This window comes from Colossoma macropomum, unplaced genomic scaffold (assembly GCF_904425465.1).
Source record: "Colossoma macropomum unplaced genomic scaffold, Colossoma_macropomum, whole genome shotgun sequence".
NCBI classification, from domain to species: Eukaryota; Metazoa; Chordata; class Actinopteri; order Characiformes; family Serrasalmidae; genus Colossoma; species Colossoma macropomum.
In genome coordinates, this window is record NW_023494787.1 from 27,199,864 (window position 1) to 27,218,578 (window position 18,715).

Consider the following 18,715-nt stretch of genomic DNA (forward strand, 5'->3'; position numbering starts at 1 on the left):
TTCATTAAATTGTACATCTGGTGCTCATAGTCCCAATGGATGATTTTTCACATTTCCTCTTTTCTCTTACCTGTAATATGTTGTTTTTATTCTACTGATATTTTTATGCAGTACAAAAAAATTATACATTTTAAAAACAAATATTCAAACTACACACAGCAATGATCAAGAATCAGTAATGTAATTTCAAGTTTCAAATTTCATTGTCAAAAGGACAGTTATTTCTTCCAGACTCTTGAAATGAAAGATCTGAAAAAGTGTTCAACCCTAAACAACAGATGTTTCACTCCACTGTTTACACACAGTACAAACATGAGCTTTTCAGTCGAGCCAGAGATGAGTCTGAAATTATTATTAAAAATATATTTCTCCTCTCACATTTTAAAATCCCTGACTGTGGTTTTACAGAGGCAGAATAAACAATGCTGACTACAGTAACAATAAGCTTTGGTCCATATACTGCAGTTTTAACCATAATATATGCTGAGTATCATTTACAAAATGTCACTAAAAAGAGAGTTAAGCTGAAAGCTGAGAGAGTATTAATGCAACAAATAGGTAAATGTTCCCATTATATAAAATCAATAAATATTGATCAGAATATTGATTAGAATCATGATTTATGAAAAAATATCTTGCTGGCTGTTCTGTCTGTAATTGAACTATTCCTCTTTGTGAGATCTTGGTACAAACTTTAGGGTCACAGGAACTGTTGGCTGAAAGAGGCCATTGAGCTGAATGGGAATCTGAAAAAAAAAAAATAAAAAAGGTCAAGAAAAAGTCATTCAGAATAGTGTTCAGCCAAAAGGTGAAAAAAACGCTAACACAATATGCCCTGAAGATAGTGCTGGAAATCATTTACTGTGTATCTACACTGAATGCCTAAGAAAAGCATTAAAGCAATATTTTTACTTTTTTAATTTTCAGTGTCCTCCAGAAGAGCCCATTTAAATCATCACACATTTGACTTGCATATGTGATTATTTAGACATGCCGTTTGCATGATGCCAATCTGTGACGAAAAGCTTCCATTATTTGTTAGCTATATTGGCCTTAGAATCAAACTTCAGTCACCAAGCATGTCTACATTTTGGATTACTGTGTAAATGAGATTTTCTTGCCAAACTATTGCTTTCAAGGAAAGAGCGCTCTTACCTGTGTCTCTCTGCATGTCTCTATGCTGAAGTTCTGCAGCAGCTTCACCACCACCAGTTTCATGATCATCAAAGCAAACCTCATTCCTACGCAGTTGCGAGGCCCGAGGCCAAATGGCATGAAAATGTACTGGTTGATGTCATTCTCTGAACTAAACCTTCAGTAATCAGAAGAAATCAGAGAGACACCCTTGTTAGCAGCACAGCTTCACCTCATAAAAATAAAAGCATGAAATATGAGCTGTCACATATTCTAGTGGTTTTAGTTTTGTTATAGCGAAGCAGCAAACCACTATATACATGATGTTAAAAACAGTGTTGGGGTACAGTATCCATTACAAGTTACTGATTACACAGCCACCATGAAATCAGTTAATGCGTCCTAACGGGTCTTAGCATCAAAGGTGGGTAGAAACATTTACTCTGCTACATGTTCTAGGTAAAGCAAAAAAAAGAGATGGATTAAATAATAATAGTTTTAATTCTGTTCAAGCATATTTGTGAGAAACTGCTTTGCGATTGGTCACAGTGTTGACTTTGGAGCTTTAGCATTTTATTTTAGATCAAGAGTGTATTAAGTAGAAAAGAACTGAGTCTAACAAACTTCAGTTCCTATGCAGACAGATGATGGATTTAATAAGATGTTCCACTACGGCTGGGCAATATGACAATATATATCGGTGTCATGATAAATTATGTCACAACACAATACAATATGCTTTTCTGTAAATATTGTGCATATCATCAGTTCTTTTAGAACACTGACCAACTGCATGTTTCATTATAAAGAAAGCAAAATCAGTCCTGTTTAACTGGATTAAGTACAACACACTAGGCCAAATATTGAATTAAAAACATTGTATTCACAGTTTTTATAATATTTTTTTTAAATGTAGCATTATCAGTTCTCACAGCACTTTTTCTGTTTATCGTTTTTCTTTGAAACTGATCAGATGTCTGAAAAAATAAATATTGTGACATAGCATGTATCTTAAAGAAATTATATAATGTCTTGACATATCGCAATAATATTCAATTGCAATTCTGTTATTTTGCATAATTTTTTAGAAAAGCACTTTTACTTCTGTTATTATTTCACCAAAGTAACAATGCTTTTACTTGAGTGTGGGTTTAGTCTACTCGCTACACCTCTGCTTAGCATACACTTCTCTAGGTCATTCTACAGAAAGATACCAGCTGGAGCAGAAGGGCAGTATGACGGGGATGCAGTGACATTACCTCTCAGGCCTGAACTCTTCAGGAGATTCCCACAGCTGTGGATCTCTGTACAGAACATAAGTTGGGATTGTAACAAGAATGTCTTTAGGTATCGTGATCCCATTGAGCTCTATGGTCTTCTTGCACATTCTCTCCAAACGTGGGGCAGTAGGGAGGAGACGCATCGACTCATTGATGACCATGTCCATATACTCCAACTTCATCAGCGCATCGTAGGTCACTGGAGCCTGACAATATGGAAATGGGATTCTATTAAACTGCCCTCAAAGAGTTGATGTGTTCTCTTAATTTGACTTGGCAAATCAACAAGATGATTAATTTCACTCAAGCTTTTACATAAGATTATGCAAAAAAAAAAAACATATATCAAATTTTAATAGCATTCTTGTTGAGTTTATGTGGATTTTGTAAAGTCTTGTGCTCACATTATGAGGAAAGGCTTCATCAATCTCTTCGACCAGTTTGCTCAGGCAGTCTGGATTAGTTGCGAGATTATACAGTAGAAAAGTGAGGGTGGTGCTGGTGGTCTCATATCCTGCCAGGACAAAAATGAAGGACTGGGAAAGAATCTCATGGTCAGTCAACCCTGGGAAAGAAAACACAAAGCCACACTTCTCACTGAAAGAGCACCAAACTCGAAAAGAACAAAGACTTCAGGTGAAGCATTCAATTTCCACAGTGTTTGCTATTGTTCTTACACAGGGAGTTTGCTTACCTTTGACTGGTTGCTCACTCGAGGCTTTCTCAGCTTGCTCATCCAAAATCTGGTTCTGAATCATCAGGTGCAGAAAGTCCACTCGTTTCTAAAAGGAGAGAGTCTGACTGTAACATACATATTTGCAATACAGGTAAATACAGTGGCTCTTTGCTAAGAGGTACACATTCAGTAGTTATTTCACACATACATTATTACTTGTGTTATGCTGGTCTTTTATCTTCTTCAGGGAACTGTAGAAAAAGTCCATACTTGATTTTGAAAACAGAGTAATTCCCAATTTCCCTAAAAGTGAAGCAGTGAAGGGAAACAGAGCTGCAATACAAAAGGACATGAATCAATAAATTATTTCAGACATTTTCTCCCTGTCAGTCTGTGTCACTATTCACCAGTAGGATATCATGAGTCAGTTTTTCACCGTTAATGTTAGCTAATTTTCCTCACTAATAAGAGACTTGCAATGCACTTTGGTACACGTTCAGCTGATGTTGTTATTTTTAGTTTTCACATTAAATTACGAGTGCACTGTGGGAGACTGTAGTGCTCTCAGAATCACTCTGGAATTCCTTTTTATGACACTACAGGGCAGATTTACTAAGAGAGGCACTAATTACCATCAGTGTCTAGTAGTTTAACACACGACCAGCGCAATATAAACTCAATTAGCTCTCATACTTTTTGTATAAAAGCCTATATAACACTTTTTTATTCCCTCCCCATTGTTTCCAGTTCAAACTTTTACTCATTCGGTTGCAATAATGACTTCTTTTTTCAATATTTTGACTTTGTTTGTTAGAATAATGAATAATGCAAAAAAAGAATTATTACTAAAAAAGAATTATTATTAAAGTATGTGATTATGTCAATATCACAGATAATTATTTTGAGAAAATAAGACATTCATTTTTCAGAGTTTCAATATATGCTTTGAACAGTTGTTTGGAAAATTTTCAACAAAAATAAATGTGAAAAACACTCTTTTCTCTGAGCACAAACGTAGCGTCATTGCACCTGTTTAATAAATCACAACAGCCATTTTTAAATACCAAAATGGAGTTCACGACGATAAAAACGTTAGTATACCAGCCCTAAAAGAAAAATGGCCAACATACTCAAAAGTGCCCTAAAACACAAATAGGGATCCACTCTCATATTCATAGATTAGTCACTGTCACTGTCATAGACTAGTTACAGACTTCGACTGTGACAGAATTCCCAACAGTACTGAATTATTTTAACTAAATATAATAAGCTAATAACAGTGAATAGTACATACTCAGTATCAGGAAAATGGGGCTGAAAAAGTTGAAGCTAAACATCTTCTTGATGTGGGCAACGAAAGGATCATTCGGGTTGTTTATAGAATCGATTTCCACACTAAAGGAGGCGCTGGCAACAACATCCATAGAGTAGGGAGCGAGGACACTGCAGAAACAGATATTTAATATTATCTCAATGGATATGGAATAATAATACGGCATTTATAGCAAGTGTGTGGTTGAACAGTGCAAACTGAATTAAATTAGATCATTAGAGTGTGATGGCACTTTAACTTTTAAGTAAGTGAAATTGTTTGCAATTTTTCAGCTTCCTATTTTTAGCCTGCTACACTGTATTGCCAAAAGTATTCGCTCATCTGCCTTCACACGCATATGATCTTGAGTGACATCCCGTTCTTAATCCACAGGGTTTAATATGATGTTGGCCCACCCTTTGCAGCTATAACAGCTTCAACTCTTCTGGGTTCCACTCTAATTCATCCCAAAAGTGTTCTATCAGGTGGAGGTCAGGACTGTGTGCAGGCCAGTCAAGTTCTTCCACACCAAACTCGCTCATCCATGTCTTTATGGACCTTGCTTGTGCACTGGTGCGCAGTCATACTGGAACAGGAAAGGGCCGTCCCCAAACTGTTCCCACAAAGTTGGGAGCATGAAATTGTCCAAAATCTCTTGGTCTGCTGAAGCATTAAGAGTTCCTTTCACTGGAACTAAGGGGCCGAGCCCAACTCCAGAAAAACAACCCCACACCATAATCCCCCCTCCACCAAACTTTACACTTGGCACAATGCAGTCAGACAAGTACCCTTCTCCTGGCAACCACCAAACCCAGACTCGTCCATCGGATTGCCAGACGGAGAAGTGTGATTCGTCACTCCAGAGAACACGTCTCCACTGCTCTAGAGTCCAGTGGCGGTGCTTTACACCACTGCATTCGATGCTTTGCATTGCGCTTGGTGATGTAAGGCTGGGATGCAGCTGCTCGGCCATGGAAACCCATTCCATGAAGCTCTCTCCACTGTTCTTGAGCTAATCTGAAGGCCACATGAAGCTTGGAGGTCTGTAGCGTTCGACTCTGAAGAAAGTTGGCGACCACTGCGCACTATGCGCCTCAGCATCCGCTGACCCTGCTCTGTCATTTTACGTGGTCTACCACTTCGTGGCTGAGTTGCTGTCGTTCCCAATCGCTTCCACTTTGTTATAATACCACTGACAGTTGATATTTAGTAGCGAGGAAATTTCATGACTGGACTTGTTGCACAGGTGGCATCCTATCACGGTACCAGGCTAGAATTCACTGAGCTCCTGAGAGCGACCCATTCTTTCACAAATGTTTGTAGAAGCAGTCTGCATGCCTAGCTGCTTGGTTTTATACACCTGTGGCCATGAAAGTGATTGGAACACCTGAATTCATTAATTTGGATAGGTGAGTGAATACTTTTGGCAGTATAGTGTATTTAATGAATGCTTGTTAACACAATTCTGAATAAGTACCGATTTGTGAAGTATTATAAAGCCTTCTGCAGTGTTTTTACACACATACTCTTTAATTTTAATTCCATCTTCTGGGTTCTTCTTCTTCAAGTTCTCAATGAAGCAATCTCCATACTTGTCAGCTATTGGAAAAATCTGTAATATTTAAAAAAAAAAAATTCAACAAGGAAACAATAATGGTTACACAACTAATCAACAAGAATGACTGACTAGAAAAGCTCCATGTCATTGTAATGCAAGATTCAAAATATTCAAGATTTAAGTTTTAACAGGTTACTGATTTGTGATCTGTAGAATTCTGCAGAATTTTCAAATGAGGATGATTAGACACCTAATTTAATAATTGTTTACAACCCATTTCCAAAAGTTGGGATCCTGTGCAAAATGTAAATAAAAACAGAATGCAATGATATGCAAATCATTTGAACCCTATATTTAATTGAAAATAGTACAAAGACAATGTATCAAATATTCAAACTTTCAATGTAGCACTGCATTAAAACAGACACAATTCTGTAGTGGAAATCACTGCATGGGCTCAAGAGCACTTCTGAAAACCACTGTCTGTGAACACAGTTCATCACTGCATCCACAAATGCAAGTTAAAACTCTACCATGCAAAGAAAAAACCATATATAAACAGGATCCAAAAACACCGCCACCTTTTCTGGGCCTCAGCTCATTTAAGATGGACTGAGGTGAAATGGAAAAATGTCCTGTGGTCCGATAAATTAAAATTTGAAAATCTTTTCAGAAATTATGGACTCCAGAGGGGGATTATCCAGATTGTTATCAGCGCACAGTTCAAAAGCCAGCATCCATGATGGTATAGGGGTGAATTTTTGAACATGGCATGGGCGACTTGCACATCTGTAAATGCACCATTAATGCTGAACAATATATAGGAAAGGCCACTACATACTGCATGTATTACAGCATGGCTCAGTAGTAAAAGATTCTGGGTGCTAATGTGTCCTACCTGCAGTCCAGACCTGTCACCTTTTGAAAAATATTGCCACATTATCAAGTAAAAAATACAACAAAAGAGACCCCGAACTGTTGACCAGCTGAAATCCTGTATCAAGCAAGTATAAAGAAAACATTTCACCTTAAAACCTACAGCAACTGGTCTCTACAGTTCCCAAACACTTACAGAGTGTTGTTAAAAGAAGTGATGTAGCACAGGGGGTAACCATGCCACTACCCCAACTTCTTAGAAATGTGTTGTTGACATCAAATTCAAAATAGGCATATATTTTTTCAAAAAAACAATACAATTTCTCAGTTTATATAGGGTTTAACACCTTAAAATCACAGACTTATTACATACTAAGGCTTATTATTCAGTAACTACAGGGACTTCAATACAAACTGGCAGAGCTATTCTTAGATAATAGAAGTGTGTAATACAATTTTGGGCCCATTGGGCCATTCAAGGGGTTAAATGATTGGCACATTATTGCATTCTGTTTCTGCATCCCAACTTTTTTTGGGAATGGTGTTGTAATATTCTAACTGGGATAGATTGTTTTGGTTATTAAATTAGGGTCTGCACCTCCTTCAGTCGTCCACTCGTGAACAATGGTGAGAGCGAACCACGGATTCGCTTCCATTTCTCATCTTTTACAACACTTATTCCATCAGCAAAGGCGCCGGCCAAATCCAGGTTTGTTTCCTGAACACATAAAAAATTGAACAACATCTTGTTTAACACCTTAAAATCCCATATTACATACTAAGGCTTGCTATTCAGTAACTACATGGGCAACAATGCAAATTGGTTAGTTACAGAGTTATTTCTAGGTTATAGAAGTGTGTAGTTATTTCTAGGTTATAGAAGTGTGTAGTAAAGCCTTGGACCTGCTGCCGGGTCCTGGCCATCTAAAAGGTTAATCCTAATTACATTTAGGCATATTTGACCAATGCATCCTAATTGTGGTGGAAGTATTTATGAAGGAATTAACATGTGGGTTTCAGGTACATGAAGATTCATGTGACCAAGAACATTGACTTACCCTTCTGTTAGTGAAGACAGAATAACACTCTTTCACCAAAATGGATTTGATCATTTCAATGTCTAAGACCATTAGAATTGGTAACCTTCCATCATATATCCTTAGTAAAAAAAGAAATGTACATTTAAGCATGATGGCTTTAAACAGCTGTTGTTGCTGAAATACTACATGGTGAAGCTTTTTGCAACAAAACCTGAAATTAAATATTTGCCTAATTTACCTGCAAATATCTGTCTGCCACAGAATGTATAAAATATCTGAGAATGCCTGGTTGATCTTTTATTCTTACAAAGTATTTTCATGATATTTAGTATAACTACAGTACTGTGCAAAAATCGTAGGGACCTAAGCAAATGTTTTAATGGTTTAAGCAAACTGTTTTATTGTTTAAGTAAATTAAGCAAATTACCCCTATTTGTGTGAGCAGTGGGCAGTTTTTGCCTGTAAATACACTATATGACATTAGAATGAATACAAATAAGCATGAATACAGTAAAAACTAAAGACCTGAAAAAGTAGTAGATATCTTTGGTAGGTTTGGTATCAGATTTCTCCTCAAAGACATCAGCCATTGCATGATTTTGCTCAGTTCCGTCAGCGGCACACTTCATTTAAGTTAATGAAGCACTGATTAGCCAAATCAGGTATTGGATGATAACTATAAATAATACCGGACTTTACTTGAGGGGAGGTTTGGAAGTGGTTAAACAAACACATTAACGTACATAAAATCACTACTTGTTAAAATTATTTGTATTTATTCTAATTTTTTTGTTTCTTTCTGAACAAATAAATGCTTCCTGTTCAATAATTTTTTAACATAACTTTTTGGGCGCCTAAGCTTTTTGCACAGTACTGTATGTGTATTCATTTCATATCCAAAATGCTTTTAAAAACTGCAGTCAAAGACTGTGACCTGAATCTTACTCACCCCCAAATCTTTCCATATTTCTTGTAACACTCAGTGTCAAATTTGTAGAAACCCTAAAATGGATTTCAAACACATGTGCATCAGTGACAAAAGCATTACTCAGTATCTACGTCTATGTGCTCTGTTACGTCTGTGGAGTTACACACCTTTCTGTAAGCTAGAAAAGTTCCAAAGAAAGGCCAAGGCCTTGGTCCTGGGACCCCCAGCTTTTTAAACAATCCATACGGCCACACACCATAACTGCAGATAAAATAACAGTCCATACTGAACACTGCTTACCGACATGGAACCACAACATATTTCAAAAACCCCACGGTGGCAGCAGACAGGTGGAACCTGGTCCACATGTAGCTCCTGTTAAACTTTAACAAGAGTGGACATACTTACATAAACAGAAGAGTGACCACCAGTACGACTAGACTCCATGTCACAGACAGAGATGACAGAATGCTCATTTTCTTCTTGCTCAACACAACGAATGCTCAGGAACTGTCCAGTTGTCCAGTTTCACTGTGGCTCCGTGCTAAAGAAAACTCTGCTCATGGTTTTTATTGAGGTCTAAGTAAGGTTCAAGTTCAGGGCAGAAGAAGTAGGTGAGTAACATGACTAAATAAGGTAAGGAAGAAAGGTTCTTATCCCTTATTTGGCCCGAGGACCATCTAGATAACCTTATTAAGCATATACCTGGCCTTTCAAGGTGTCAACTTGCTGCAGTGACATCACTAAAGGCTACAACAGATCTGCTTTTCCTTATTGTAAAAAAACTGACCTACATATGTAACAGGACTGATTAAACAAAGTAAGCTAGGTCCTAAGTTAGTCCTGTGTAAACACATTACATAATACGGTTTTATGACTGGCTATTCATAAGGTGTTGTGCTTGCCATACTACAGCTTTTCTTCATTCATTTATCATTATATTTCTTTATATTTATGAATATAATACATTATATTTATGTGCTTTTGATTGTGACATACAGATTTATTAATAACAAGTTATGAATGAAGCTTTAAAAAGCACTACAGTAATACCATAACAAACAGTAAGATTTCTATATATGCCATATAACACTGTTATTATAATTTATAATACGTTCACCACTGTCTTAAAGTCACACACACAATCCGCGCAGTGACCGCTGGGATAGCATCCAGCTTATCCTTTCTAAGGATAAGCGCCTTAGAAAATGTGTGTGTATGTGTGTGTGTGTGTGTGTGTGTGTCTTAATGTGTGTATCTTAATTTACTATAAGATTCCTGTAGTATTGATATTTCTTTTTCTCAAGAGAAAAAATAATTAGCAGTCAAAAACTGTCACGACGTCATGAAGCTCCTGTGTTTACAGTCTATGTGTGGAATATATATGGATATTATATATTATTTCTTCACCTCTGGTAAAACTCGAAGTGCTTCGTTCTCTGTGTAACTGGCGACTCTTTGCACCTTGTTCACTTCAGAAGAAGACCGAGTTTCCTCAAATGTCGAACGAAGTTTGTTTTTATTTTCTGTTTTTACAGTTTAACATTAAAAATGACGTTTTTCCCCTCACGGCAACAGCAGCAGCAGCAGCAGTCACGAAACCATAAGCACTTAACATCACGTTTCGTAGCCACGCCCACGAATACGTTTAACCAATCAGCGACAGCCTCCGACAGGACTGGTTCACCGAGATCAAGAACAGCTGAAAAATGAGATTTCTCAGTTATCCAGATAAGTGAAGCCCGAATGAGACGCCAGTCTAATAAGAGAAAAAGGGGAACTCCACCAGTCTTTTAAAATTTCCACAGTGGTGATGATAGGAACCAGACGTCTGAAGAGTTCAAAGTCTCTAAAAGCTCCCTCACAGAAAATTATTACACAAAATGGTTATGAATACTCTGGTGTCTGAGACATTGTTTTACAATAGTTTTGTGATAAAGTTTTGGCCTAAAAAGTCTTAATACATTTATTTGAATCCATTTAAGGTGGGATACATGCAGTTCGTTGTAAAGCAGAATAGTCCCCAAACAAAACATATTTTTTCAGATTTTCCACTATTCTACCATTGTAAACATTACATATAAAACTCAGAAGACACGTAGGTTCACTGGTGGTTTTGGATAGTAAATAAAATGGCTATATTTGTGTTGTAGACATGGTGACCCCTGGTTCCTATCACCACCCTTGTAAAGAAATCAGAGTCTGCAAGTTTCTCTACAATGAACCATTTCACATCAAACCACTCTGAATGAATCTGTTTACATCTTAAATTATACAAAATTTGAAAAATCGGTGGAATTCCCCTTTACGTTCTCCAGCTGTTCTAAGACGTCCTGCTTTGTGAAGCAGAGGTGGGTAAATCTATTTTCAAATAAAATGATTACTTCTGTGAAAATAATGACTCAAAAGGATTACAAAAAAAACAACAACCTGAGTAGACATACATAAGTAGCAGGCCCAAAACGTTACAATTCAGTAACTTGTACTTCCTAGTACAGTGCTGTAAAAAGTATTTACCCCAGTTTCTTCTATTTTTGCTAATTTGTCAGATTTAAATGTTTCAGATCATCCAACTCATTTCAATATAAGATAAAGACAACACAGGTAAACACAAAATGCAGCTTTTAAATTAGCATTCTATTTATTGAAGATAAAGATTTATTTAAAACCTTTATCACTCATATGAAAAAGTAATTGTCCCCTAATCCGAATAACTGATTGCGCCTCCCTTGGCAGTAACAACTGCAGTCAAATGTTTGCGATAACTTGTCTTTTACATCACTGCAGAGCAATTCTGGCCCACTCTTCTTTACAGAATTGTTTAATTCCAGCTACATTGGAGGGTTTTCAAGCATGAACTGCCCGTTTAAGGTCTTGCCACAGCATCTCAATGGGATTCAAGTTAGGACTTTAAATCGGCCACTCCAAAACCTTAATTTTGTTTCTTTTGAGCCATTCAGAGTTCTTTAAAATGTTCTTCTGGGTTGTTTTGTGACCTCCTGGAAGAGTCGTTAATGCGCTCTTGAGGAATTTTTTTTAGGCCAGCCACTCCTGGCATTTCGATCTATGAGATTTGCAAATCATTGCATTCTGTTTGTATTTACATTTATTTACATTTTACAGTGTCCCAATTTTTTTCGCACTGGGGTTGTATAAAGTGCACCTATATGGTAAGTGGAGCTAATAAAATGGACAATGAGAGTAGAAACAAGGAGGTGGTTTTAATGAAGTGGCTATTCAGTATATGTTTCTATTGGTAGAAGAAGCAGACGTAGCTGCTATCAGACAGCCCTACCAAAAAAAGAGATGAATTTGCATCTTCAACTCTCACAGTGGGTCAGGTTTTAATTTGTCTCTAACTATGAGTTAAACCAGTTCTTTGTGCAGTTTGACAATGGCTCCTCTCCTTTGTGTCTGTCTCCTACACAGATTAACACACCTACACAATCATGCCATGGGCCATCCACAGCCTCACCTTCCTCCACCACAGCCATTCACACCTGTGACCATCAGCAACCAATGTCTGCAATGGATGCCTCTCACCCACCATCCACAGCTGGAATGTCCAGTGATGATACATTCACCGCTAATCAGGTGAAGATTGAACTTGAAAAACTCAAGCAGAGCAAAGCAGCGGGACCTGATCGCACTGAACCTAGTGTGCGAAACTGTGTGCGGAGCAGCTGTGTGGAGTTCTTCAGCACTTCAGCATCTTCAATCTGAGCTGCAGCCTGAAGAGAGTCCCAATTATGTGGAAAACATCTTGTGTGGGTGTCCCCAAGAAAAGGCAACCGACAGCACTGAATGATTATCGACCGGTGGCACTGACATCCCACTTAATGAAGACACTTGAAAAGCTGATGCTAGCTCATCTGAGACCTCTGGTCAGAACAGCTCTCGACCCTCTGCAGTTTGCATACCAGGATGCCATTGGAGTGGATGATGCAGTTATCTACCTGCTGGACAGAACATACTCTCACCTGGACACATCAGGCAGCACTGTGAGGATCACGTTCTTCGATTTCTCCAGTGCATTCAACACCATACAGTCCGTGCTGTTAGGGGAGAAGCTACGGCTGATGCAGGTGGATGAATCTGTCATCTCAATGGACTATCTGACTGGACGACCCCAGTATGTGGGACTGCAGGGCTGTGTCTCAGACATGGCTGTGTGCAGTGTTGGGGCACCCCAGGGGGGCTGTGTTAGCTCCATTCCTGTTCAACCTGTACACCTCTGACTTCAGGTACATCACAGAGTCATGTCATCTGCAGAAATTCTCGGATGACATGGCCATTGTGGGGTGCATGAGAAATGGACAGGAGGAGGAATACAGGAAGCTGGTGAAGGCCTTTGTTGACTGGTGTAAGCTGAACCAACTGCAGCTAAACATCAGTAAGACTAAGGAGATGGTGCTGGACTTTAGGAAGTCCAAACCTGCCTTGTCACCAGTCACCACTGATGGAGTTGATGTGGAGGGGGTTGGGACCTACAGATATCTAGGTGTGCACTTGGACAATAAGCTGGACTGGAGCTGTAACACTCTCACAGTGTACAAGAGAGGCCAAAGCCGTCTCTACTTCCTGAGGAGACTGAGGACTTTTGGTGTGTGCACTAAGCTCCTATGGACATTCTACCAGTCTGTTACAGCGAGTGCTTTATTCTATGCTGTTGTGTGCTGGGGCAGTAGCATTAACAAAAGTGCTCTGAACAAAAGAAACAAACTTATTAGGAAGGCTGGCTCTGTTGTAGGAGTCAAGCTGGACTCTTTGGAGGTTGTGGCAGAACAGAGGATGCTCAACAAGCTGTTAGCCATATTGGATAACACCTCACACCCTCTGCATGCTACACTGGATAAACAGAGAAGCACATTCAGAGGCAGACTATTACAGCTGCGCTGTGTTAAAGAGCGCCGTGTGAGATCTTTCTTACGCACTGCTATACGGCTCTACAACGTGTCTTCTTACTGCAGAGATAGTACTGACATCCTGCAGTCTGAACCACATCACTGTATCTCCTCGCCAATTAATACACACTGTGCAATATATTATAACTGCTACTGTAATGATACTTTCACTATGCACTTTACACTGTAATATTGATGCAACTCCAAGTTAGTTATGTCTATACTCACTGTGCTTTTAGTTTACCTCATACCACTTAGTGCCTGCTTTCATGTAAATACAACAAATCTGTCTCATACGCCATGTAAATATGCAAATAGATATACTTTTATTTTATTTCTCTTGTACTTTAACTTACGTCTAGTTTATTTCAATTTTTTTATTTTCTGCGTAGTATATCTATCTATCTATGTATCTCTCTGTCTGTCTATCTATCTATCTAAACCTTTGAAGAAGTCCATAAATACGGAAGTAAAGGTTTTAAAGGCCATATGTCTAGTCCACAACTCTGCAGACAGCTTATATAGCACTTCATTCCTAGATTGGAAATTAAATGTTAAGATCAGGTTCCCAGAGAGAGAATTATGAAAATGGTTAATGGTTTGTTAAGGTACATGTAAACATGGGAAGCTATTTTGGCAAAAACGTCGATGTCAGCCAGTGTGAATTCAGTAATAGATTATAATTACATCACATGTATAAATACATTATAATTACATCACAGTTGACACTCAAATATTTTATGAATGAACAGAACATGCAGCCCATTGACCTGCCACTAATCTTTCTTTCTTGGATGTGTTTTAGAGCTTAAAGCCAAAATTGAGCTGACACTGCTCTGAAACAAACTGCTCTGGGAGCAGACCCCAAAAGCACCTCTCAAACTTTTCATTTCTTTTTCAAACTCTAAAACACATCCTGCCACTCTTATAAATTCTGCAGATTTGTAAGGATGCTTAAATGTATTTTGAATTCAGTCTCTTTTTTTGAATGTTATAAAGTATGAGGCAGGACTCTGCATAGCACTCTGTATAAAAGCTCTTCTTCACTGGGACATGATGAAATCTCTTTGATGGCCACAGTGTCAAGACTATAACATAATTGTGGCCATTCAACACCCAGGGGTGTCACTAGAGGTTTATGGCTAGGGAGGCTAAGCCTGTACTAGGGGGCTCTGGGGGCATGGTCCTTCAGGAGAAGTGGGGTCAAGTGGCATGGTCCCCCAGGAGAATTTTTTTAATAGCCCCAAAATGTCTGGTCAACATGACTTTTAATGTAGCAATAGCCAGAAAAAAACAGCCATTTGGTCGAATTAGCACACAGTAGATCTGTCTCTTGAATTTTCTAGTTATTATGACTTAAACACTATATCCATCCACTTACAGCAGGGACAGATCACGCAAAGGTACTGAAGTCAAGCAATGCGATCTACTCTTTCTTAGATAAGCTAAATAAGCAAGGCCCTAAATATATTATTCCAATACACAGATTATAGATCAGTTCAGTTTCAATGTAATCAGCTTTAGACATGTTTAACAAGCTATAGGCATGCTTAATAAGCTGGGTGACTAATTTCATACTCATAGTAACAAATATTTTCTCAGATAAGTTCAATTAAATATAGTATTCATTTTAACCAAAAGCTTAAACCACTCTCCGATGCTTTCTTCTTGACAACTAACCTGCTCCCTCAGCTCTGTCAGTCTCCATCAGCATCTTCCTCTCTCATTTCCTGTGTTTAGTAATACATTTTTTATTAATCTCAGATTAATAAAAGCAATCTGTTTTTGTTTCTAAACTGTTAAAAGTCCTCTCATCTGACTGACTTTTGATGAAGCTGCCACCTCAAAATTTCATAGCCCTTAATTGAGGAATTAAGGGCTAAGAAAGTGTTTTATGATCAACACTGTGTGACATTTTCACTGACATTAATTTACTTACTGTAAACCCTAATATATGGCAAATACTGGTGTCACAGTTTCCTACTAACTACCAAGCTAGCTACCAAGCAACTGAGTAAAAACCCAACAGCTATACTCACCATAATTTGCTACAAATCCATACTGTAGTTGGGCATCTTTGTATATTTTATTTAATATACTCTGTATATTAAAGCAATAAGCCACGAGAGGCCGTTTATTACTGCGATTTTAAGGGTAAGGGTGTTCTTAGAGCTGAACTAAAACTCCCTTCCCTGTGGCCAACATAAAATATGATAAAATACACAAATTTTCAGAAAATAATTTGTTATTTTTAAAATAACTGACATATTCAAGTATTCCACCAAGAAATGTAGCTAGTTCCTTTATAGTATGATATCGTTGCTAAGCAACCATGGGCCACTGAATGAAGAGAAGAAAGTTCGGTCACCCATCGCTGTATACCGCGGTCATTTCATGAATTTTTTTAACTTTTTAATCATATAACAATGAACATACGATAACACAGCACTGTTTAATGCAACAACTTTCACTTTATAAGTACCTTTTGGTCAGCAAATTACCACTGAGTCTTATTTAGCATCTACCCAGCGGCACCCTCTTCTCATGCTTGGCTATCTATTCCCTACATAATGGACCATTAATTTAAATTTAAACACTGGATCCTGCACCCCAACAGTGTAAAATATATCTAAGAAACAGTCATTTGCGACTCTGCCCCATTCATACTCAATAAATGATGCACTATTTGGCTGTAGAGGCTAGAATTTCTTTCATAGGTAGCACACTATTTAGGGAGTACAGAGCCGTTTGGGATCCGGTCTGGGTTTGATGCTACTTCTGACTGAAACATGAACATTTAAAGCATACAATCCATTCAAGTGACATTTTTAGACTTTTATACTGCTGTTTTACAGTTAATCACATGGTAAGCACTTTAATTCAACCATGTCATATTAATGATGGAGTTGTTTAGGCTGTCAGTTACCTTTTAGCCTGTTAGCTAGCTGACCAGCCTAGTTCTAGTTAAGTGCATAAGTTGCCAGCCCCTCAGTTTAAACAAAAAACAGCTTCAAAGATTATTCCATTAACAACACAAGGGTTTTTTTCATGCCGTTGCATAGTAATATACAATTCAGTTGGTGTGATGCGGTCATAGGTGTGCGTATATCGTGGATTTTACAACAGCTTCAAACGGCGGCTCAGCCAATCAGATTTTAGGACCAGTGTCCTACCCATCGAGTGGTCCTACTGAGCATGCGCATATCATTACTATAGTGTGGTAACTTAATGTTTCAAAGGTTTTATTGTGTTTTAAATGTTAATCCAGGACACACTATCAAAATTATTCTACCCATATATTATTCTACCCTAATCCTATCAAATTATTCTACCTATAGATTTCAGGGCTGGTATTACTGAATATTAAGTTACCCTTTATTAATCCCACAACAAGGAAATTTCAAACACCCACAATACACACTAGTGAATGCACACACTAGGGGGCAGCAAGCACACTGGCCCAGAGTGGTGGGCACCTTATACACAGTGTCCGGGGTGCAGTTGGGGATAAGTGCCTTGCTCAACGGCACTTCAGTTATGTCTTGTCAGGTCAGGGGATCGAACTGGCGACTTTATGGTCACAAGGCTCGGTTCGACAAGGTAGCACAACTGGTCAGAACATTGGAACGATCTGTTTTATAATACAAATTTAATAATGTCTACAGTTTACTCAACTTCAGCAGTTGCTGGCAGAGTGAGTAAAAGCAGAGACCCTCCCCCAGGTCTGATATGACTGGCGTACAACTAACAAGGTCTGATATGATTGGACGAGCTGCATCCCACTTTTCACGTTATGTTAAATCTCTGGCAGCACAAGCAGAGGCAGCGCCTCCTCCAGGTCGCGCCCTGCTATCATAGTATATTGTGAGACGGTTGAATAATAAATTTGTACTAATAATGTACTTTTACTTGGGAAGGAGGCTTTATAACATTTAAATAACATTCAATCTAAAACTGGCCTAGTGATGCCAATGTCAACACCTCAGTAAAGGAAGCACAGGTGATGTCAGAAACACCCATTTGCTGTATATCGTTGGGGTCACAGCAGACTTCTATTAGTATTCTCTTCTCAAGTTGTTAAAACACCTCAAGGTCTCTCTGGGAACCTGATCTTAATGTTTAATTTCCACTCTAGGAATGACCTGCTATATAAGCTCTCTGGTGAGTTACTCACCAGACTCATGGCCTGTAAAATACTCTGGGATTTGTGGGCTCATTCAAAGCTTTATAGAACCAAATTAAAAGATAGTCCAGTGAGGGTTTTGGATGCAAATTAACACAGTAATGTTAACTAAGGGTGGGGTTTCATGTACAAGAATGGACATCAGATGAGGGGTCCTCAATAGGTTGCTGGTATTTTGTGTTGCAGAGAATACCTCTTTCCTATGGATTCACTGATGAGCCTGAAATACATTCAGATTCAATTCAAATTTATTTTCAATTAAGTCCTTAAAATCTCAGGCTTTTCACATACTAAGGCTTATTATTATTAACTACTGGTTCTTCAATGCAAACTGGCTGAGCTATTCTTAGGTTATGGAAGTATGTAACAAAACTTTGGGCCCACTGATGGGCCACTGGGGTTAATCTGCATTGTGCTTTTTTTCAACCAAGATGGTCACAAAGCACTATGTAGGGATTGGATCGGAACCCATATTAGGGAACTGAGTGGTAGAAACATAAAGAGAATGTGAAGAGCTGGAGTTGTTAGAGAGGAGCTGGAAAAGTATGTTCATGTTAATAAAGAATATGGGATCATGGGATCAGTTTCTGTTCCTCCTTGGAAATGCTGTGACAGCGAGAACAGATCAATCATGTAAACATTTTGAATGAGGACTGCTAAACTTACAACCCTACAAAACTGCCTTCATTAAATTGTACATCTGGTGCTCATAGTCCCAATGGATGATTTTTTACATTCCATCTTTTCTCTTCCCTTTAATATTTTGTTTTTATTCTACTGACATTTTTATGCAGTACAAAAAAAATTAAATTTTAAAAACAAAT

General features: G+C 38.2%; 2 protein-coding genes across 3 annotated transcripts; one reads left to right on the forward strand and one right to left on the reverse strand.

The window, feature by feature from the left end:
* Positions 1–662: 662 nt before the first annotated feature.
* On the reverse strand, positions 663–9,341 carry LOC118805726 (cytochrome P450 3A27-like). Its single transcript, XM_036566738.1, has 13 exons — positions 9,213–9,341; positions 8,972–9,065; positions 8,826–8,878; positions 7,895–7,994; positions 7,435–7,554; positions 5,929–6,014; positions 4,385–4,533; positions 3,299–3,423; positions 3,109–3,196; positions 2,819–2,979; positions 2,394–2,620; positions 1,156–1,312; positions 663–746 (listed from the first exon to the last, which is right to left on the reverse strand). The coding sequence occupies exons 1-13, from the start codon at positions 9,278–9,280 to the stop codon at positions 663–665; spliced, it is 1,512 nt and encodes a 503-aa protein (XP_036422631.1). The 5' UTR covers positions 9,281–9,341.
* Positions 9,260–18,590, forward strand: LOC118805727. Of its 2 annotated transcripts, none has more exons than XM_036566741.1 (2): positions 9,260–9,418; positions 12,234–18,590. In XM_036566741.1, the coding sequence occupies exon 2, from the start codon at positions 12,939–12,941 to the stop codon at positions 13,896–13,898; it is 960 nt and encodes a 319-aa protein (XP_036422634.1). In that variant the 5' UTR covers positions 9,260–9,418; positions 12,234–12,938; the 3' UTR covers positions 13,899–18,590. The 2 variants fall into 2 exon arrangements, with proteins under 2 accessions (XP_036422634.1, XP_036422632.1); XM_036566739.1 differs by lacking the exon at positions 9,260–9,418 and adding an exon at positions 9,571–12,136.
* The last annotated feature ends 125 nt before the right edge of the window (positions 18,591–18,715 follow it).

Excerpts from the sequence above, each read along its gene's own strand:
- LOC118805726 (XM_036566738.1), bottom strand. The coding sequence starts at position 9,280 with ATGAGCATTCTGTCATCTCTGTCTGTGACATGGAGTCTAGTCGTACTG. Across the intron at positions 2,980-3,108 it reads GAGTGAGCAACCAGTCAAAG|GGTTGACTGACCATGAGATT; the intron begins GTAAGCAAACTC and ends TTTCTTTCCCAG. Across the intron at positions 2,621-2,818 it reads ATGAAGCCTTTCCTCATAAT|GCTCCAGTGACCTACGATGC; the intron begins GTGAGCACAAGA and ends CCATATTGTCAG.
- LOC118805727 (XM_036566741.1), top strand. The coding sequence starts at position 12,939 with ATGTGGGACTGCAGGGCTGTGTCTCAGACATGGCTGTGTGCAGTGTTG.